The sequence below is a fragment of the Gorilla gorilla genome, chromosome 15 (genome assembly GCF_029281585.2).
Source record: "Gorilla gorilla gorilla isolate KB3781 chromosome 15, NHGRI_mGorGor1-v2.1_pri, whole genome shotgun sequence".
NCBI lineage: Eukaryota > Metazoa > Chordata > Mammalia > Primates > Hominidae > Gorilla > Gorilla gorilla.
Genome location: NC_073239.2, coordinates 113,205,430 through 113,227,594, shown reverse-complemented (window position 1 = coordinate 113,227,594; position 22,165 = coordinate 113,205,430). Strand labels below are relative to the sequence as shown.

Genomic DNA, 22,165 nt, shown 5'->3' with positions numbered 1-22,165 from the left:
AGGGTTTCACCATGTTGCCTGGGCTGGTCTTTGAACTCCTGGGCTCACGTGATCTGCCTGTCTTGGCCTCCCAAAGTGCTGGGATTATAGGCATGAGCACTGTGCCCAGCCCCGTTACCTTTTACTCAGTTTCCCCTAATAGTAACATCTTACACAAGGATCGTGCCATATCACAACCAGGAGAGTGACACGGACACCATTTTTGGGATTTTATTCAGACTGTGCTTTGACATGCATTCATTTCAGTCATAGTTAAAGCCTCTTCTGCTCATAGGAGAAAATGGTTGTTGGTGCTTGCTGGGGTGGCGCCGTCCTGGTGTCTCACATACATCTTTGACCTTCCTCTTGTCCTTTCTCGCCTTTCCTTCCCTTTCTTTGCCCCTTACCTCTTTCCAAAAAGGGAATAAGGCCATCCTTTTGGGTCACTTAATTTTCACAACGACACAGTGAGGCACTGCTCTCCTCATTCCCATTTTACGGATGGGATGCCGAGTTTCGGTGGTCGGCCAGGCCCATGCGGTGGTGGAGTGAGGACTGGAACAGTGGTATGTGCGACTCAGAGACCTGGGCCTCTGACCGGCTGCACCGTGCACTCTGCAGCCCCGCGGTGAGGCCCTTCTTGGGCAGGGGCCTGAGCTGGGGGTGGTCCGGGGAGGCATGAGGGTGCTGAGAAGGAATCAAGGGGGTCTGGAGAAAGGGGCTAGGCACAGGGAAACAGAAGGGCAGGAAGGAGCTGAAGGTGCACAGAGGCCAGAGCGGAGCTCAGCCGGAGCCAAGGGCTTGGATCAGCCCTGGTTGGATGCCCAGGCTCCTCGGAGCTGTGGTGGGAGCAGGGGTGGGGAGGAACACTTTCCAGGGCTGCTTCCGACCTGCTCCTCATCAGACTTGTGACTCATCTCCGGAGAACAAGAGCCTGCCTGTGGCCATTGCAACATCAGGGAGTTTCCCCGAGGCTGGGATTTGGAGGGCCTTAGCGCCACCCACTCCCCATGATGGATTGGGGTGATGATGGGGCAGGGTGGGGGCAGTTTTCTTACTTTCCCACTGCAGAGAGCAGTGAAGGCCACATATGGCCCCTGATCACGCGGTTCTGGAGCCCAGGACAGACCCGAAGCTGGGAACGGATTGGAGTGAAACTTGTTCTCTCTTTCTACTTGGCCCTTCTCAGGGAGAGAGTGGAAGCCCACATGGGTGCTGGAGCTGGGGATGCTGGAAGACTATTTGCTAATTCCTCCCTCCACCCCAGGTGTTAGCACCACAGGTATGGCCTGGGCCTGGCCCCATGTGGAACACGCCAGGCGAACCTTTCAACCAGATCCATGGGAACTCAGATATATTACCTTTTCCCGCAGCATCGATCCTTTTAGTCAAGGCAGAAATTTCTCCCTCTGTAAATGAATAACTGGCCTTCCCCACAGAAGGGCAACAGAATTCTACTGTACGGGTTTGCCAGTTTCTCTCCCACTGTGGGGCCATTTGCTGGGCTTCGGTAAACGTTACTTATGTGCGTCTCATAAATCAGGTGTCTGAGTTCTCAGGTTGTGGCTGCAGTCTACCGTTGAATTACATCCTGTGAGCAATGTTGTCCGATTTCACTGGCCAGCACATTCTTCTCGAGTGTGGGATTGGTTTTTGCAAGCCCTCGAAAGGATTTTGATAAGCCACCTGCTTAAGGCCGGCTGAAAAAGAAGAAAGGAGGGCATATGTGGGTCAGCTCCCTCGGAATAGAAGAGGAATCAGGTATTATTTTCCCTTTCCCACTCTCTATTCCTGCCTGTTCCTGCCTACTTTTGCCACTTTGCCACAGAGCCTTTGCCCAGTGAATTCCTGCCTGGGGGCTTGGAAATCACATTGGTGTTGGAGTCAGATGAGTTGGGTGAATCCAGCCTCTGCAGTCTGAGCAAGCACTGCCTTCCTTAGTCTCCTCTTCCTCACCTAGAAAGTGGACATCCTGAAACAGACCTCACAAGGGAGTCAGGCAATTAAATGAGATGACTGAGCCTACTCCTGTGTGTGGCTGCTGTGAGTCGCACTGGGTGTGCTGGGGCAGGTCTTACTGCTCTCTGTTTCCTAGACTGTATGTGAAGGGATGGTCTGGATCAGGGGTTGCAAACTCAACCTTCCATAGCTGCCATGTGTGTGAACCTGATGGGAGGGCGCCCTGTTCACGGCGCCTCTGCTACACAGCACCAAAGAATTGGAGCCCTGGGGGGACCCTAGAAGGTCAACTCCAAGGGGCCCAGGGATGTTCCTCTCTTTTGTTCACTGCCATATTCTCAGTGCCCAAAACAGTGTCTGACAAAGTAGATGCTTAATAAATATCTGCTGAATGAATGAAATTGAATCAGTGTTGCTGGATCTTCCAAACTTTCAAAAGAAACTGGAAAGCTGGCTCCCAATGGGGAGTTTCAGTACTGGTAACCAACTCAAGAGCCTGGGGGCTTGGAGTTGTAAAAAATACCATGTGGTTCAAATTAAACACATGTGCAGGCTGGATCTTGCCTGTTGGCTCAGCTCCAGGCCTTCTGACGACACTCTGCTCTCCAGGAAACCTGCAGGGGCTGGAGCACTGATCACAGGGTTATCACTGATGAGGTCCCGGTGGCCCAGCCGCTGCCAGCCTCTCACACCTTGTCTCCAGGCTCCAAGAACATGGCATTCTTTCCATTCCTGGAATGAATGAGTCTTTGCTGCTATTCTGTGAGGACCAGCCCTTCCCGTGCAGCCGTGGGGACTGCCATTCTCCCCATTCCCCCAAGTGTCTTGGAGTCCAGTCACTACACGCTCTCCCCCACTCCATGGAAATTGACCTTGGAATGGCCTCCTGGCCCACGGACTGTCTCCTCCCCAGGGCCTGACAGTGTCCCGCCTGCCTGCGGGGGCCCAGGTAGGGCCCACCCACCACCTGACTTCTCCTTTCTCTATGTTGTCTCCAACCTCCTTCTTCTTCCCTCTACTTCAGCCACCTGGTGCCAGGGATACACTTGGTCCTTGGTCCTTGTCATCTCCTGAGGTGGCTCTGCCTCTGGAATGTTCTATTCAAACATTCCTGCTCTGTGGCTATGCCTTCCTCTCTCTCTTTTAATGAGGCAGGGTCTCATTCTGTCAGCCAGGCTGGAATGCAGTGGCACAATCTTGGCTCACTGCATGTAGCCTTGACCTCCTGGGCTCAGATGATCCTCTTGCCTCAGCCTCCCGAGTAGCTGGGACTACAGGTGCGCACTACCACGCCTGGATAATTTTTGTATTTTTTGTAGAGATGGGGTCTTGCTATGTTGCCCAGGCTGGTCTCAAACTCCCGGGCTCAAGCCATCCACCTGTCTCAGCCTCCCAAAGTGCTAGGATTACAGATTGCACCCTTTGTGGAAACCAGGCTTATGGCTGACTCCCTTCACAGTGTACAGAAGATCACGCCTGGCTCTTCTTCTCTTTCTTGCTGTCACCCAGGTTCTCTCACTATACCCGTCCTTTAACACACTGATCTCACTTCACTTCCTTCTCTCCCTATGCTCGTTTCTTCCCTCTCCATCATTCCCCCGAGTCTGACCAGGATCCCCAACTCCCATGACATATGGCCGTCTATCTGGCTAAACCCTACTCCAGAGCAATCCTTTCCTGGGTCTGTCGAGCATTATCAGAGTAAATTCACACAACACAGCCACGCTTTCCAGCTTCAATGGGGCCCTCAAAGCCGCCTGGAGCCCACCATCCTTCCTGGGTGAACTGTCTTTGCCAGCTGACCATTGTGGACCCAGCCTGTCCATTCTCCTCCAGCCCCAATTCTCTCCATGACCCGCCTCCTCCTCTGCCGCCCTTCAACCTCTCCCTCCTAACCTGTAACCCCACCTGCCTCTGGGCCTACTTTGTTCCTTCTGTCTGGAACACTCCTTTCCCCCATTTTGCTTGGCCAGCTTCTCATTTTTTGGGATTCAGTTTATGTGTCTCTTCCTCCAGGAACCCCTCTCTAACCATCCCTCCCAGCCACCCAGACTGGAGCCCTGCTCTGGTTCTCACGGCACCCCTCACCCTGATGGTGGCGGGCATCCTGCTCTATGACAATCTCTTAATTATTGTCCTGGTTGCTGTGAGTCCCTGGAGGGTAGACACACTGTTAGGCTCACCGTTGGGTCTCTCATAGCAAGACCAGCACCAATGCATTACACGTTCAATAAGAGCATGCACAAGCATTCTTTTGTGAGCAGCTCACCCTTTCCCGCCTCCGCCAGCCCTTCCTCCCTGTCTCCACGTATCCAGATTGCACCCTTTGTGGAAACCAGGCTCACGGCTGACTCCCTTCACAGCGTCTTCTCTGCTAACCTGAGAGGGAACCCATCCCCTTTCTCTCTGAAGGCGCAAGATGCTGGATCCGTGGTGTGTTCATGCAATTTCTCATTTCACTTTTTATATTATAATATTTAGATGTATGTAAGTTCCTTGAATATAGAACTTCTAGCTATACCATCCCTGTATTCCTGGCAGTTAGCCTAGAAAGCTTTGAATAGACAAATGGAAGTGTAATAAGAGAGGCCATTACCCGATACTTGTTATTTGTTTCCTGCTACTGCTATGACAAATTACCAGAAACTCGGCGGCTTAAAATACAAATGGGGCCAGGCGCAGTGGCCACGCCTATAATCCTAGCACTATGGGAGACCAAAGTGGAGGATCACTTGAGCCCTTGAGTTTGAGACCAGCCTAGGCAATGCAGGAAGACCCCATCTCTACAAAAAATAGAAAAGTTAGCCAGGCATGGTGGTGCACACCTGTAGTCTCAGCTACAGGAGGCTGAGGTGGGAGGATCCCTTGAGTCTGGGAAATTGAGGCTGCAGTGAGCCGTGATTGTGCCAGTGCACTCCAGCCTGGGTGACAGAGCGAGACCCCATCTCAAAAAAGCAAAGCAAAGCAAACAAAGCAAAACAAAACACAAATGTATCCTCTAACAGTTCTGGAGGCCAGAAATCCTAAAGCTGTTTTCCTGGGCTGAAGACAGGGAGTTGGCAGGACCCATTCCTTCTGGAGGCTCCAGGGGAGAAGCCATTTCCTTGCCCTTTACAGCCTCTAGAGGGTGCCTGCAATCCTTGGCTCGTAGTGGCCGCCCTGAATTCCTCTGGCCTCTGCTTCCATAGTCACATCTCTTGACTCTGAGCCTCCTGCCTCCCTCCTGTAAGGACCCTTGTGATTATATAGGGCCCACCTGGATAATTCAGGATCATCTCCCCATCTCAAGACCCTTAATTTGGTAACATTCATCAAGTCCAGGGATTAGGTACCCCCAATCTACGGGAGTAATCATTTAGCCTATCACAATATCATTTATTATGTCACAAATAATTGATAAGAAAGCCAAGCTTCTTGGTTCAATGCTGTTTTAATTCTGCCAGAAAAGTTGGAAGATTTCTTTCCTATGGGATGAAGATATTGGAGCAAGACTTTTAGGGGTGCATTGTTTATAAAGTTCCCAGACCTTGGTCCTGAAGAGCCGGCCCACAAAGACATAAATTACTGGATTCAGGGAGCTGTTAGTGAAGGCAAAGAAGTTGGCCAATTGCAGGCCCAGGTCAATGAAGTCCTCCCAAAAGCAGCCTCGGACTGCTTGCACCTGGAATAAGAATTCCAGGAAGGCAAAGAAGTGGTAAGGGGCCCAGCAGATCAGGAAGGCAACCACGAGCGTGAGGATCAGCGCTGTGGTCTTGCTATCCTTGCCGCCCCCGCACCTTGTCCTGCTGACCTCCTCCCGCCCTCGCAGGGAGGCCAGGATGTGGTAGTTGAAGAAGACGATCGCAGCCAGTGGTAGGAGGAAACCCAGAATATTTAACTCCACAATCCTTGCAAAGTGCCAGGCCTCATGGGGGAGGAGCAGGATGCAGGCAGTGATGTTCAGATCTGGGACGGCTTGGATGGATCGCAGCAGGAATGTGGGGATGCTCAAGAGGCCCCCCACAACCCAGATGAGCACGCAGGTGACCCGGGCCTGCCTCCGCCGCTGCTGCCTCCGGCTGGCCATAGGGTGCACCAGCACGCGGTAGCGGTCCTGGCTGATGGCCACCACCAGGAAGATGCTGATGAACAAATTGGCCTTGATGACCCCGTTGATGACACGGCAGAGGAGGGCTCCGAAAGGCCAGTTAAACTGGTTCCAGATATTCTCTGCCCAGAAGGGCAAGCCCAAGACAAACAGCAGATCAGAGGCTGCCAGGTTGGCCAGGTAGATTTCTGCCACGTTCAGTTGCCGCCGGGGCAGGAGGAAGACCAACAGGACAAAAAGGTTCCCTAGGAGGCCGAAGAAACAGATGGAGATGATAAATGTCGGCAGCACTCTGTGCAGCAGGTCCCAGGCTTCTGGAGCATTGTCACAGGCCGTAGCATTTTGAGGGAAGAGCTGGCTCTGGTTGGAGGATTGGAGCTCTAGAGGGGGCCAGGATGATGCCATGCACAGTGACCTGAAATGAACAGAAGGTAGAATAAAACAGGAAGTGGCAGACTACAGCCTATGAGCCAAACCAACCTGTCACCCGTTTTTGGACAATAAAGTTTTATTGGCACAGAGCCACACCCATTCATGGACGTATTATCTACAGCTGTGTTCATGCTACAAGGGTGAGTCGAGCGCTTGTAACGGAGACTGTCTGGCTTGCAAAGCTGAAGATATTTACCATCTGTTCCTGAGGAGGAAAAGTTTGCTGACCTCTGGTTTAAGGGATGGTGCCTGAGTCCAAATCCCGGTACAATCACTCAGTGTGAGCTACTTAGAACCATTGACTTACTTTCCTTTTTAAACATTGGAGAGAATCATGTCTCTCTTGTGGGATCACATGAGGGCTGTTGTCAGGATCTACAGGGTGCTTAGCTCCGTGCCTTGCATAGAGGAAAGACTTTGGAAGGTAGTGATTAGTCTTAGTAACAACTGTACCATTATTATTATTACTATTAGGGTTTTAACAGGCTTTTAATGAGCCTCTACCTCTTGCCAGCCCCTTGCCAGGCACTGGAGATATGCAGGACAGAGCAGCCCCAGCCTCATGGGGCTGCAGACATGGAGACAGAGGTCATGGCTTGAGACAGAACTGAGGGAAGCCTGGGAACAGCAAAGGAAGCTGACCTGTTGGGGCTGGGACCAGTGTGGTGGCCGGGGTGGGGACAGTGCTAGGAGGTTCCTCTTACAGGCTTGAAAAACATGAGTATTGGCCGGGTGTGGTGGTTCACACCTGTAATCTCAGTACTTTGGGAGGCCAAGGCAGATGGATCAGATGAACCCAGGAGTTCAAGGCCAGCCTGGGCAACATGGTGAAATCCTGTCTTTACAAAAAATACAAAAATTAGCTGGGCATGGTGGTGCATACCTGTGGTCCCAGCAACTCGAGAGGCTGAGGTGGGAGAATCGTTTGAGCCTGGAAGGTCGAGGCTGCAGCGAGAGCTATGATTGTGCCACTGCACTTTAATCTGGGCCAACAGACTGAGACCCTGTCTCAACAACAACAACAAAAAAAAAAAAAAAAAAAAAAAAGGAGAGAGAGAGAAAAGATAAAAGAGAAAGGAAAGCATGAGTAATAAATAAGGATAACAACTAACATCTGTTAGATGGTATTAATGGTCTCTGTGTTCCAGGCGCCATTCTAAGTGTTTCACATTTAAGTATTTTCTCATTTAATCTTCCTGGCAGCCATTCAAGGTAGGGGCCATTGTCATCTCCAGTTGGCCAATTAGAAAATTGAGTGCTGAGACCCGGAGTCACCTGTCTGAGGTCACACAGCTGGTCAATAGGGCCTGGATTCAAACCCAGGCAGTCTGATTCAAGAGCCTGATTGAGATCCTGTGCTTCTGTCTGCTCGCTTCTGCTGCACCTGTCCCCACTTGGTGAATGACAAAGCCAGGCTCAGAGAAGTTAACCAGCTTGTCGGAGAAGACCTAGGTGGTGGTTACAGTGCTACGCTAGGAACCTTGGCCTGCATGGACCCCAGAGGCTGTGCTCACAGCCATGCAGCTGACTGGCCTCCCACGCTTGCTGGAGGAGCTACAGCTGGTGGGTACAGTTGTACACTATGAACCTTGGTCTGCATGCACCCCATAGCTCATGTTCATAGCCACGCAGCTGACCTGCCTCCCATGCTCCCATGCTGAGTTTCACCGGGAGAGGGATAGAAAGCTCTGTCTCTTTCCACAGGGAGGACTGCATCTCCCAGCCCTCTGTGGTCCCACAAGGGGTAGATCCCATCCTGTGCTCATGGCTTCGTGGCCTCCTGCTGGCAAAACCGGCCACAGCCAACTCAGGGATCCACAGAATACTATCCGCAGAATGAGCAGCTGCCTACGCTGCGGGATTTATGCGGCTCCAGACAATCTTCAGAGCCTAAACATTCTTCCCCAGCTTGGATAGGTTAATATACACCCAGCGCTTAGCAGGGTTCCTGACTTATTGTAAGCGCGTGGCAAACATTAGTTGTCACCATCATGATTGTTATTAATGGGTGACACCTGAGATTCCTTCAACCTGGCAAAGCCTCACAGATACCAACAAAAGCTATTGTGTAGCAGAGAATTAACCTTGGAAGAGCACATTTGGCTGTGTAACCTCGGGAGAGTCAGTTCATGTCTCTGAGCCTGACTTTCCTCATCTAAGGAAGACATGATGTCCTCAAGAGGCCCTTCTAGCTCTGACATTCTGTCATGTCACTCACATGGAGTTATTCACACCGGGGTATAATTCACTGGTTCCTCCAGTTATTTATTTGCTGAACAAGTATTTACTGAGAATGTACTATGTGCCAGGCACTGTTCTAGGTATTTAGGACAAAGCAGTGAATACAGCAGGCAAAAATCCCTGCTCTCAGTGTGCGTATAAGCCTAGCAGGAGGAAGGAGTTGATAAACAATACACACACTAAATAAACATGCTGGCGGGTGACAGCTGGGGAGAGTAGCAGGGCAGGTGGTGAGAACTGATCAAGTGATCAAACTCTAGAGGTGTTTTGGAGGTAGTAACACCGTGATTTTCAGTTGGATCTGGGTGGGAGAAAGGAGAAATCGGACAATGCCAAGGTTTTTGGACTGAACACTGGGAAGTATGAAGTTGTCATCAGCTGAAATGAAGGTGACAGAATGAAGATGAAGCAGTTTTTCTTGTGGGGGGTGGGGAAGAACAGGAGTTCAACTTTGGAATTGTTAAGGTTGAGATATAAATTGGACATCACATGGGGACATCCAGCAGGCAATTAGATAGACAAGTGTGGTATTCAGGGACAAGATCTGGGATGATGAGACCTAACTGGGAGTTGTAACTACAGGAATGGCATTTAAAGCTACAAGGCTGGATGAAATCATCAAGGGAGAGAGTAGATAAAAGAGCAGAAGTTGCACAGCTGCTGGTTGACAGATCAACAGGAGACATGGGAAATTATGATTTGGTGGTTGTGAAATGTCCATGGCACATGGAAGCTGAGCAGTCCCCACCCAGAGCATAATATGGAGGAGGCTGGAGGCTCTTGTTACAATAGTTTGGTCATTTTTTGCAGGGCATAAATCCAAAACTATGTTTATTTTATCATTTGGCAATACTTAAAGAATTTGCAATAAACCCTTTTGGAGTGATGAGCTAAAAAACAAATATTTAATGGAAATTTAAGTACTGCACTTCTGTTGCTCAAGGAAGTTGTTGATGAGCAGATAGCTTGCATAGAACGTTTGTTGACATTTGCATCACTATGGGGTCTGTAGCAATTTCACTGATTGCAAGAAAATCTAAGACACAGAGCTGCTACTTTAGAAATTAGTAATTTTAAGAACATTGCACCAGGCTGGGCGTAGTGGCTCAAGCCTGTAATCCTAGCACTTTGGGAGGCCGAGGCAGGTGGATCATGAGGTCAGGAGTTCAAGACCAGCCTGGCCAAGATGGTGAAACCCTGTATGTACTAAAAATACAAAAACTAGCTGGGTGTGATGGCAGGTGCCTGTAATTCCAGCTACTTGGGAGGCTGAGGCAGAGAATTGCTTGAACCTAGGAGGCAGAGGTTGCAGTGAGCTGAGATCGCACCAGTGCACTCCAGCCTGGGTGACAGAGCGAGACTCTGTCTCAAAAAAAAAAAAAAAAAAAAAAAAATTGCACCCTAAGACATGGTTCTCATCCATGTAGCTGCAAAAGATGCTGATATAAGATCATTCTGAGAGGCATGACCTTTCCCTTAGATCAAATGACTGTTCTTTAAGTTAACTCAGCTCACATTTAATTCCGGCTTTTCTTGTGCACGTGCAACAGTGGAAGTGATGGCTAACTGTGTGTTGGCTCCATAAGAAGAACATCACAGAGAGCAAAATGGTGCCAGCTCAACACCAGTATCCTCAGACTCTTCAGACAGAAAAACCTGTTAATTCCAATCACAATTCATTCTTTCATTCAGCTCATGGAAGCAAAGCAGGGCTTTGGGACATTCATTCTGGCAAAGTGAAACAACTGACTTTTTGTGAATGCTATTTAAGTTGTTTAAATTTTCCACATTGGAAATAAAGTCATTGCATTTTTGTGAGGATAAAACACAAATTGTGGTGGAGTCCAGCGTCATGGTAACAACAATATTCCTACTAAATTAAGACACTAATGAAACAGAAATGTGATTGGAACAGGTCATGGTGCACACACAATTTGTTATTGCATATAAATAAATGTCAATATTCTATAAATTGAAATAGATGTACGTGACAAAATTTACAAAATGTTAAAACATATGCACAGATTTACCGAACTACAAACTTGTGATAAAGTTGTTCATGAATTTTTTTAAAAAACTGGACTTTCACATGTGTTTTCTCTTTTATTTTCCCATTATCAATCAATTTTAGTGGACATTGCGTCTCAGCATCCTAAAATGTTATTAAACAGTGTATTAAAACAGATCTATAAATTTTTGTTGAATTTTGTTCCAAATCAGTTGGAGATATTTAGTCAAGTTATTCAATGAATAGAGCACCAAAACGTCAACTTTCAAAGCTTTTAGTGAATTATAAATATTGAAAACAAAGCTGGTATGCAGAAAAATTATAAAATGTATCAGAAAATGATCAAAATCAAATGCTGTACAGGAGTTAATTTTGAAATTCTAAAATGAGCTCTGGAACATTTCAGCTTGTGGGAAGAATCTTTTTAATTGGATAAATTCATGTTCTGTACAAAATGAGATGAAATTGAGAAAGCCAATGATTTTTTTTTTTTTTTGCAGTATCTGAATCTGACAAAACATTCAAAACTTATAAGTAGGTACAACTTATTTGAAAGGTTTAATCTGGTTAAAAAAAAATATGTGTGGGCTGGGCACGGTGTGGCTCATGCCTGTAATCCCAGCACTTTGGAAGGCTGAGGCAGGTGGATCACCTGAGGTCAGGAGTTCAAGACCAACCTGGCCAACATGGTGAAACTTCATCTCTACTGAAAACACAAAAATTAGCCGGGCATGGTGGCAGGCGCCTGTAATCCCAGCTACGTGGGAGGCTGAGGCAGGAGAATCGCTTGAACCTGGGAAGCGGAGGTTGTGGCGAGCCAAGATCGCACCACTACACTCCAAACTAAGGCACAAAGACAGCACCTGTGAAAATATCTGGGCTAAAATATTTATGCAATTCCATATGCAAAGAATTGGACTTGAGAACAGCCTCTGCCTGGCAGAATTTGCTGAGAGCTTATCACTCAGAACCTGCACAGGGAACATTTTCTCAATATATTATGGTTCAAGAGAAGAGTCAATTGAAGGTACTAATTTAAATTTGTTAATTGTAAAATTTGTGGAAAAAAGATTTCAGGCAATTATATGGAAAAATTAAAAATAACAAGACCCCACTGAAGAAAATACATTCTTGTGAAAAATGCCAATGACATGGTATCAGTCAGGTACAAGAAACTGTAGCATGTGAATACACAACAAGAACAATTATTTTGCTTATCTTATTTTTAAATGTTCAGTTAATTAACATAAACATGTTTTATTTTGCTTTAATATTCATAGGTGTATGTATATATATTTAAAGACTTTTTTTGAAAATAGTTTTTATCTAGAACTACTTTATAACACCATCAATATAATATAACCATTTTGTTGGACTTTTTTCCCCTGCCTTCCTTCCTTCCTTCCTTCCCTTCATTCCCTCCTTCTCTCCTTCCCTCCCTACCCTCCTTCCCTCCTTCCTTCCTTTCTTCCTCCATCCCTCCCTTCCTCCCTCCCATCCTCCTCCCTCCCTCCCATCCTGCTTCCCTCCCTCTCTCCTTCCTCCCATCCTCCCTCCCTCCCATCCTCCCTCCCTCCCTTCTTCCCTTCCTCCCTTCCTTCCTTCCTTCCTTCCCTTCCTTCTTTCCTTCCTTCCTTCTTTCCTCTTTCTTTCTACCTATAAATACTAATTTTGGGGGGAAATAATTTTTGACTATTGGGGTGCCCCGGCAGTGTGCACACACATGGCCTGACCATCCCTCTCCTAGCTATCTCTGATGATGGCCAGGAAGCTGAGGTCTATGGTGACAGAGGCTGGCAGGTGGGAATCTGTAGAATTCCCCTGCGATTGGTTGGGATTTCTCAGGGAGAAAGGAGGCGAGGTCCTGACCTGTGGTGGAGGGGCTGGGGCATTGAGAGTTTGAGAAGAGATGGGAGGGTGTTGAGCACTGATATGGTTTAGCTGTGTCCCCACCCAAATCTCATCTTGAGTTGTAGCTCCCATAATTCTCTCGTGTTGTGTGAGGGACTTGGTGGGAGATAATTGAATCATGGGGATGCAGAACAAAGCCAAGCCAATATCTTGACTTTAGCTCAGCGAGACTGAGTTTGAACTCCTGATCTCCAGAACTGTAAGATAATAACTTGCATCGTTTTAAGCCACTAACTTTGTGATAATTAATTACAGCAGGCTTAGGAAACCAGCACGGGGGTGAGGCTGCACCCTGCCCAGAAAGCCAGAGACGACCAGCTACGCAGGGACTCTAGCTCGAATCTGATTAGGTCAGTGGACACCGCCCCCATCCCCAGGACTGGGAGGTGGCTGGGGCCACTGCAGCCACAGCATGTGTCTGCTCACATGGGGCTTATTTTTAAAGGGATTGTCCTCACCTGCTGCTGTCTGTGTTTATAAAGTTGGCCAGAGAGGAGAAATCTTCCTTTGCCAGTTTTTAGCTTTAGCTCTGATATTTGCCTGGAACATAGTAGGTGCTCAATAAACAATATCTCTGAATATTGTTAGTAATATGTGACCCTATTTGAAGAACTCAGAAGGGGCACTGGGCAAGTCTACAAGAGATGGCAATTCTGTAATTCCTGTGTGGTATTTTCTGAATTCTGCACATTTTAACCTAGGCTATGAGAGAGTGTGACTTTCTTCAACAAATTAGTTAATTCTTCAAATTAACTCCAATTTCAACAGCATGGTGATGTTAAAGGCATTGGAAATTCAGCCACAGATGTTAAAGACCATCAGCACGGTCACACAGTAAGATGCTACTTTCAAGCCACGAATAACCCAAGCAGTTATTGGTCTTCTGAAATCTTGTAAGCCATCCCAGAGAGACTAATTTAATTTTTATGATTCAGAATTTGCAGGCTGTAACTGGTCAGTCCACGCGAACTCTGGTGGCTGCATTCAGCCCTGACATGTTTCACCTGACTTTGATACAAGGAGCTACTGGAACCTTCCTACCAGTTCTAAAACCTTTCCCTCCTCCTCCTGTTCTGGAAAAGCAATTAAGACCCAAACTAGGCATGAAATAAAAGTCTCTTAAACTGATTTAGAATTATTTTTAAAAAGTACCCTCACAGAAGTGGAAAATTTTGCCAATAGGTAGGTGTAAAAGGAAGTTTTTTGTTTTTCTAAGAGACACAGATTTCCTCTCATATTGTACTCTCATAAAAGAAAAAAAAAAGGTGGTCATTTACTTACTCAGGCAGAAAATGAAGGCGTTCACAACTGTAGTTGGGTTTTCTGATAGTGAGAGCTGCTTTTGGAGGAGTTTTCTCTTCTGGGAAGTGCTGTGGGGATGTGGTCGCTTTAGATTATATAACCTCCGCTCCAGTGATGTCATTGTGGGGATTGCCGCAGAAGTGAGTCTTTCGGGACTCACTCCAAGTGGATTTGGAAGGAAAAATCCACTCTCATTTCACTTTGCACTTTAGGGATGATGAGAGATTATTCAGCTACCATCTCCCCCTTTACTTTGGTACCATCTGCAGAGGCCTGCAATCCTGCCCAAGGCCTGTATGTTGGCAAACACGCCCTAAAAACATGTTTTGACATCGCCAACTTGCCCCAAGGCTCGCAAAGTGTCAGTGAACATTGAGGGATGGCTTTTGGCCCCTTCACTATTGGCTTCTGAATGTCTGGGGCTCTGCAGCAGCTTTTGTGGGAGCCACTTCGAATGGCCTCTTTTGAATTTTGGTCATGAAAGATACATCGCCAAGAATCCATCAGAGTGGACCCATCACACAAACAGAGAGCTAGGAAAACGTTTGACTCACGCAATGTTCAGAGTTGAGTAAGACCAGATATATTTTTTCCTAATCCTCCTTGGCGTCTCTCAAATTATGTCTGCATGGGTCAAGTTGAACTACTCAAGACCTCATGTTTCAGACAGTAAGATATTTTTGGCTTTGAGAATCAGGTGGCAAGATTCTCCAACTGAAGGCCCCTTACCTGTCATCTTACAAATTAAGATCTTTCCAGGCCACCCCCTACACGTAGGAGAACTCATTCATGCCAGAATTCAGGACTTCGAGTCTGACTTCTGGAAAGGTGACCCTCCAAATGTTTGGAGCAGAAGGTGTCACCTCTGTCTTTAGAATCTTGCCTTTTGCTTCTGTTCCCTTTTTCTGCTAGTGACATCTCAGCGGGAGCCAACTGCACTTCAAGTTTTCCTGCTGTCTTCTCCTGTTGCTGAAGACCTTAAAACTGTGGAAGCAGGTGGAACAAATAGCATTCTGAGGCTCAGCAGCGGATGTACATTTCAGGGAAGAACCTGGAATTTGCCTTAGAGGATAGGATGGTCCCCTCCTATCAGGAGAGACCTCCTGGGTGGGATTTTTAATAAAAAAAAAATTGTCAACAGGCAAGCATCTTCCATCATTCCCGGGATAGATCTGAACCGGAGGAAGGCTCCAAATCTTAGCCTTTCCTGTTACTTAGTAATGTAGGCGGGGGTCTCTCCCGCCCGTGGCTGGCTTATTCTCCCTTCAATATGAGTTTAGACTATACTGTTTCTGAGAAGCATTTGTTCTTAGGAGATGTCTCCCTGTTTATTCACCCAGGAGTGCGTATAACGCCAGCTCTGCCACGAAGAGCACGTGCAGGTCTCATCTCTGCTTTGCCTCTTGCTGGAAGACAGTCTGTGAAGAGAGCTGGCCTGAATGAGCTGGACTTCGGAGTTGCAACTGGCTGCCTTGCCAAGGTGGTGGAGGGTGGAATGGAAAGTTCTTTAAGAAGACCCATGTTTCCCCTTGTTGCTCATCTCCATGGGAAATGCGAGACAGGCCCGAGCTCAGGGGAGCAGAGGGTCTCCTACTGTCTCTGGGGCCAAGGGAGTGGGGCTGAGGGCAGGGGGAAGGGACCCCAAATCTGTGAAAGAAAAGCAGGTCCCTATAGTGTGGCAGAAGACAGCAGGGGACTAAGAAGTGGGTAGGCACTGAGGACCCTCTTCTGAGGCTTCGCTTGCCTTTTTTCTTTTTTTTTGAGACTGAGTTTCGCTCTTATTGCTCAGGCTGGAGTGCAATGGGGCGATCTCGGCTCACTGCAACCTTCGCCTCCTGGGTTCAAGTGATTCTCCTGCCTCAGCCTCCCGAGTAGCTGGGATTACAGGCACACACTACCACACCCAGCTAATTTTGTATTTTTAGTAGAGACGGGGTTTCTCCATGTTGGTTAGGCTGGTCTCAAACTCCCGACCTCAGGTGATCCACCCACCTTGGCCTCCCAAAGTGCTGGGATTACAGGCGTGAGCCACCGTGCCCGGCCAATGCTTGCCTTTTCTGAATTTAGTTGTTTGTAATTCCCACAGCCTCTATAAGGTTTGGTTAAACCTTGCAGTCTGATGTGTGCTGTGCTTGATGAAGTCCCGTGGGTACTTGGGTGAAGAGGTGGTCACAGAGGATAAAGGCCTGCCTCTGGAAATAGAGGACAGGCCAACTTTCCCTGGGGTGTCCTAAATACTAGTGAGGGGGCACTCCAGGCAGGCTGGACTCCCTGTAGTATGCGTGGGCTTGGGCCATAATGGATGTGTATTCAAGGGAAGGTGAGCTCTGGAGTTTGAGGCCCCTGGGGACATGCAGTCCCAGTGCCCACTGTGACATCAAGGGCCACTTTTCAGTTCTCTCATCCATCAGTCCTGGAGTTTTTTTCTCCTTTACTTTTCTAGTCATATCCAGCAGGTTCTTCAAAATGAAAGACTCTAGTACATGTCACCCAGCAGACCTCTACAAATAGCACCCAGATGCTGAGCCTCTCCAGGGTTCGTTCTTAGTCCTTACACGACATCTGATGTCTCCAGTATTCTCCCAATTGTAGACGGAGGACAGAAAGCCACAGCTGGGCAGAATTCTTGCCAGGATGAAATACAGCACCCTCACTGTGGTCCAGCTCGTGTCCTTTCACCCCCGACCAAGGCTGTTGGCGGTCACACCTTTCTTCCCATCACAGGGTTTAGAAACTCATGCAACGTACATACAAGTCTGCAACAAAGGACTGTAAACCAATCTCCTGGCTTTCTGATTCCTTTCCTTCAGTCTATCCTTCTGCTGGATTAATATTCTGGAAATGCCCAGTTTATCCTTCTGCTGGATTAATATTCTGGAAACACCTGGATTTTGTCATGCCACAGGACAACGATCCAACCCCTTGGAATTCACGAGCTCCCCAACAGTCTTGCTGTAACACCCAGAGCCACCCTCCATGCTGAGCGAGTGACTCATGGGCTCTGAATGCATCCTGCTTGTAAGCATTTGCTGAAAATGACCTCCTCCTCCTCGCACTGTTCAGTGTTCATCCATCATTCAAGTCCTGGTGTAATCCTCTGCTTTTCTCTAAGCACGGGGCCTGAGTGCTTTCCCCTTTATTCTAAAAACACATATGGAGCACCCAGCTGGTGCCAGGCAAATGCCACCCTAGAAGAGCATGCATGTCTAGCACATAGGAAGCGGGGAATGGATGGGGTGAACAGACGGTGTCTAAGTGTAAGGGGGGAGGTAAGCAGAAAATCCCAAATATACATTTAGCAAAGCACAAACACTTGGAGATCTACAGGATGACAGGGTGGACATGAGCACGTCCTGGGCATTCAGGCAGCTCCAGGTGCTGCCATGGCCTGGCAGCCAGCCCAGAAGTGAAGGGTCCTGGGTGCTGGCTCTGGGGTGGGAAGGTGCCCACTGAGCAGATAAAGCTCCACTGGGCCAGGGGTTCCTCCCCGCCCTTGTGTGGCCCTGCTTTGGGAGATGAAGGCCTTCTGGCCCGGGCAGAGCAGGGGATCACCAGACCTTCCTCCTTAGGGAGCCTCGAGAATCCCAGGAGTGCACACGCTCTCAGAAGGGGCTTGTACCGGGAAAATCAGCTGCATTTCTCTGTCTCCTAAAGCCGAAGCCAGGCCGTGTCACGTCTCTTCTCGAACTCCTCTGTTGCTGTCTCAGGCCCGGGAAAACAGAGACCTTACAGCGGCAAGGCTGCACATGCGCAGACCCAGCTGTCTCCCAGAGCACATGCGCAGACCCAGCTGCCTCCCAGAGCACACGCGCAAACCCAGCTGTCTCCCAGGGCACATGCACAGACCCAGCTGCCTCCCAGAGCACTCGTCTCGTGGTGCCTGGCTGCCCTGGCTTCCTCGAGTTGTGTTTTTTGTTTTTTGACACAAGGTCTCACTATGTCGCCTAGGCTGGTCTCAGATTCCTGGGGGCCCAAGCCATCCTCCCACCTTGGCCTCCCAAAATGCTGGGATTACAGGCACTCCCCACTATGCCCAGCCTTTCCTCTCTGTTTTGAATGTACCACCTCCTCTCCCACCTCAGGGCCTTTGCACTGTCCGTTCCCCTACACGGAGCACCTTCCCATCGAGAGCCCCATGCTTGCTCCCCCAGGTCCTTCTGGTCCTCACCGATCCTCCCTTGTCAGAGAGATCTTTCCTGAAATAACCTCTCCTCCTCTTGGCCTGCTCCACTGCTCTTCACAGCCCTATTGCCACCTGCTCCACCAGGCAACGGATTTATCTCTTTTGATTAGGTTCATCTTCCCAACTTGTACAACAGGGCTGATAAGTAGCAGGTGCTCAAATATTTGCTGAGTGTATTCATAACTATGTATTACAAATAAGTATATAATAGCAATAGCTTGTCTTATGTCAACAAACATGTGCCAAACCCCTTGTGGGGGCCAGGCCCTGTGTGGGCACAGGGGGTGCATAGACGAACACAGCCCACTCCCTGCCCACTTAAGGAGCTCTTGGAATGGCTGAGGACAAGGCCAAGCTGACATCCAGTGACAACATGTTGTAGAAAGCAGAGTGGCAATGAAGCTCTGAGGCTGTGTCTGAGTGTGAGGTTTGAAAAAAATGAGTTCTGCTCGAGGTGGAGTGGGATAGGTAATTTATGTGTCATGCTGACTGGGCCATGGGGTGCCCAGATATTTGGTTAAACATGGTTTCTGGGGGTGTCTGTGAGCGAGTTTAAACTTCGTAGGTTAATTCGAATGATTAATGTTTGAATTGGTAGACTGAGTAAGGCAGATTGTCTTCCCTGACATGGTGGGTGGCATCCAACCTGTCGGAGGCCTGAATACAACCAAAAGGAGCAGCAAGGGAGAATTGGTTCTCTCTGCCTGGCTGTTTTCAAGCTGGGACATCTGTCTTCTCCCACCTTCTCACTGGCCATCCTGGGTCTCTGGCCTTCACAATCCCACTGGAACTACATCACTTGTCCTCCTGGGTCTTCAGCTTGCAGACAGCAGATGGGACTTCTCAGCCTCCATAATTGCATAAACCAATTCCTTATAACAAATCTATCTATATTTATCTATTTTCTGTTGGTTATGTTTCTCTAGAGAACCTTGACTATTATGCAGAGTTGGGGAAGAATTCATGGCAGGGGATTATTTAAACTAGGTTTTCAGGGCTGAATAGGAGTTTGGAAGGCAAGCAAGCTGAGAAAACCATCACAGGTGGGGGGACCAGCATTTGTATTATAACGCACACATGTTCATAAGCCTTTGTGGAAGGCTCACTTGGAACTTGGGGTCAGAAAGCCCAGGTTCAAGCCCCACACCCCACTTACTCACGCTATCCGTGAATATCCCATATCCCCTACCCTCCAGCAGGCCCTGTGCAGCTCTTGGTTTGGTTCAGGGAAGAGAATTGAATGATAGTTTCAGCCCAGAGTAAGGGTGCTTTGAGAGAGCAGGTGCATAAAGTTTTGCAGCTCACGGAAGCAATTTCCATTTCCCTGTACTTGGAGTTTTATAGCTCTAACTACATGATCTATTCTAAAGATAAATGCGCACGGCAGGTGGAGCCCACCTGCAGGGCTTCCAGAAGAGAGCCGGGCCGGTGGTCCTGGAATGCTCTGGTCCTGCCTGCTTCTGAGAGTTGCTGTGAGGATCAAATAACTGTGTGGGAAATGTCAGTATCGTGCTGTATAGATGTTCCCAGGATAAGATGAATATGTACATGTTGATGCATCTTTTCTCAGTATTATGACCTTCTTTCTTAATCTAGCAGCAAGTGCCATATGGAAAAGCTCTTTCATCATTTTTCAATCAGCCTAGATGCCTAATTAAGCCATGTGTACAGCAAAGAATGGGGGTATGCAATAAGATGTTTTCCTTAGAAACCAGTAGTTCCTTTATGATGTTTTAAAGAGATGGAATTGGATTACCGTATTATAAAGTTGATGCTGTGAGCATTTATCTTTCATATAAATCATATTGGTCCCCATGATGGGGATGCAAAACTCTGGATCCAGGGAAACTGAAATTGCTTCTGTGAGCTGCAGAACTCTGAGTATAGGGGAACTGAAATTGCTGAAGATAACCATAACTTTTCTTGAAGACTTGGGGTCATTCTTGACTGTCCCAGCCCTCATGGGGGCTACAGACTTGGGATAGAGACAGACTAACAGAGAAACCTGTACAGGATTGTGATTGTGAGTTCTATGAAGAAACAGAACAGGATCTAGTGGTCTTCAAAACAGAAAGGAATGAGGCTATGTACAGCAGTTCCCCCTTAGGCGTGGGGAAAACATTCCAAGACCCCCAGTGGATGCCTGAAACTGCAGATAGTACCAAACCTTATAACACTATGCTTTTTGCTACACAGTAGTGGTGGGTAGCTTATATAGCATGGGTACATTGGACAAAGGGACAACTCATGTCCCAGGTGGAACGAAGCAGGACAGGGCGAGGTTTCATCACGCTGCTCAGACTGGTGCATAATTTAAAACGTATTAATTGCTTTTTTCTGGAATTTTCCATTTAATATTTTCAGACCTGTATTGGCCACAGGTAATTGCAACCATGGATAAAGAGGGGGACTACTGTACTTAGGGAGGTCAGGGAGACAGTGAGCAAATCTGACTGCAAAAACAAGTCCCGTCCCTGGTCCTTAAGGTCTGATTTGGAAGTCCAGGCAGGCAGGTGTACGGTGTGGAGCTGCCTCAGCAGGGTTGACACCCTAGCTCCGTCACTGCTGAGAAGGTGAATCTGGACCATTTTCTTCTTCCTCTTCTTCTTCTTCTTTTTTTTTTTTTTTTGTGAAAGAGACAATTTAATGGGAAATTATGGTAGAAAGCAACACATTTTTTGTGTGCAATTGGAGAATCTGGACCATTTTCAATTCCACCTTCCAGAGCCTCGGTCTATAAAGTGGAGCATGTTGTAGAATTTGGTAATCGCATGGGATAATGTGGTGATGCAACTGGCCTTTGGTAGGCACCCCACAGTAACTGTTCCTGATTTTATCATTTTACTGTTGCACAAGACGATGGTAGTGTCATTATGAGGAGGGCCCACACACACTGTGCTCTGTCTTGGCCAGAACTGAGGAGAGGAAACAGACACTCATTGCTCGCCGGCTGAGTGGACCGCAAAGGGTGACTCAGCATGAAGGGAGGCATCCAGAGAGTCTCGGAACCCCATCTTTGACCATCTTTCAGGGTTGTCTATAAGTAGCCTCCCACCTGGGTGGGGTTGGTGGCTGGGCTGTCTGGAAGCTGGGAGCTGGGCTCTGAGGCAATTTATTTATTTATTTGAATCGTGGTCTGGGACTCTTTGAATTGGCCTGCCTTTTGGTTCTGGGGAAGGAAGAAAGAATCAGCAGATCCCAGGTCCTAGGTCCGCAAGGATGGGCATTTACACTCAGCACCCCGGGCCCATGATTCACGCTCTGGGGGCTTGGGCTGGCCTGCAATATGGGAAAGGCCTCAGTATCTTCCATTTGAAAAAAATCCTCTACAATTCAGTAAGATGGCATTTCGTATTATTTCTTAGGAAATCTGCACGAACAAGTACCTCTAACCCTAAAAAGACCCGAGAAAAACATCCAGTGTGCCCTCTCATTGTTGAGAGAAGGGGCCTGCAGGTACCTTAATGGGCAACTGGATGGTGAGCATGTGCTCAAAAAGACTAAAATACCTGTATCCATTTGCTCAGGGTGCCATACAAAGTATCCAAATCTAAGTGGCCTAAACAATGAACATTTGTCCTCTCACAGTTCTGGAGGCCAGAAGTCCAAAATCAAGGTGCTGACAGTGTTGGTTCCTCCTGGAGGGTCTGAAGGAGAAGCCACTCCTTGCTTCTTCCTCCCTTCTGGTGATTCTGGGCAATCCTTCACATTTCTTGGCTTGTGGAAGCATCGCTCCAGTCTCTGCCTCCATCTCTCTCTGTGTCTCTGTGTGTTTTTCTCCTCTTCTTATAAAGACAGCAGTTATTGGATTTAAGGGTCACCTTAGTCCAGTACAGGTTGGGGATCCCTTATCCAGAAATGCTTGGGACCAGAAGTTTTTGTGTTTTGCATTTTGAATGTTTTTGGATTTTGGAATATTTGCAGAATACATACTAGCTGACCATCCTTAATCCAGAAATCCAAAATCTAAAATGTTCCAATAACATGTCCTTTGAGCATCATGTCAGTGCTCAAAAAGTTGTGGATTCGGGGGCATTTGTGATTTCAGATTTTTGGATTAGGA

The 22,165-nt window shown here is 47.9% G+C and overlaps 1 protein-coding gene across 2 annotated transcripts; it reads right to left on the bottom strand.

Moving 5' to 3' along the window:
- Positions 1 to 5,349: 5,349 nt before the first annotated feature.
- BDKRB1 (bradykinin receptor B1) lies at positions 5,350 to 17,681 on the bottom strand. 2 transcript variants are annotated; one of them, XM_004055661.5, is made up of 3 exons: positions 13,899 to 17,681; positions 7,341 to 7,461; positions 5,350 to 6,440 (listed from the first exon to the last, which is right to left on the bottom strand). In XM_004055661.5, exon 3 carries the CDS (start codon positions 6,428 to 6,430, stop codon positions 5,369 to 5,371), a length of 1,062 nt encoding a protein of 353 aa, XP_004055709.1. In that variant the 5' UTR covers positions 6,431 to 6,440; positions 7,341 to 7,461; positions 13,899 to 17,681; the 3' UTR covers positions 5,350 to 5,368. The 2 variants fall into 2 exon arrangements, with proteins under 2 accessions (XP_004055709.1, XP_055217972.1); XM_055361997.2 differs by lacking the exon at positions 7,341 to 7,461.
- Between the last annotated feature and the right edge of the window lie 4,484 nt (positions 17,682 to 22,165).

Bases quoted from the DNA above. Each gene is read 5' to 3' on its own strand.
- BDKRB1 (XM_004055661.5), bottom strand. From the start codon at position 6,430: ATGGCATCATCCTGGCCCCCTCTAGAGCTCCAATCCTCCAACCAGAGC.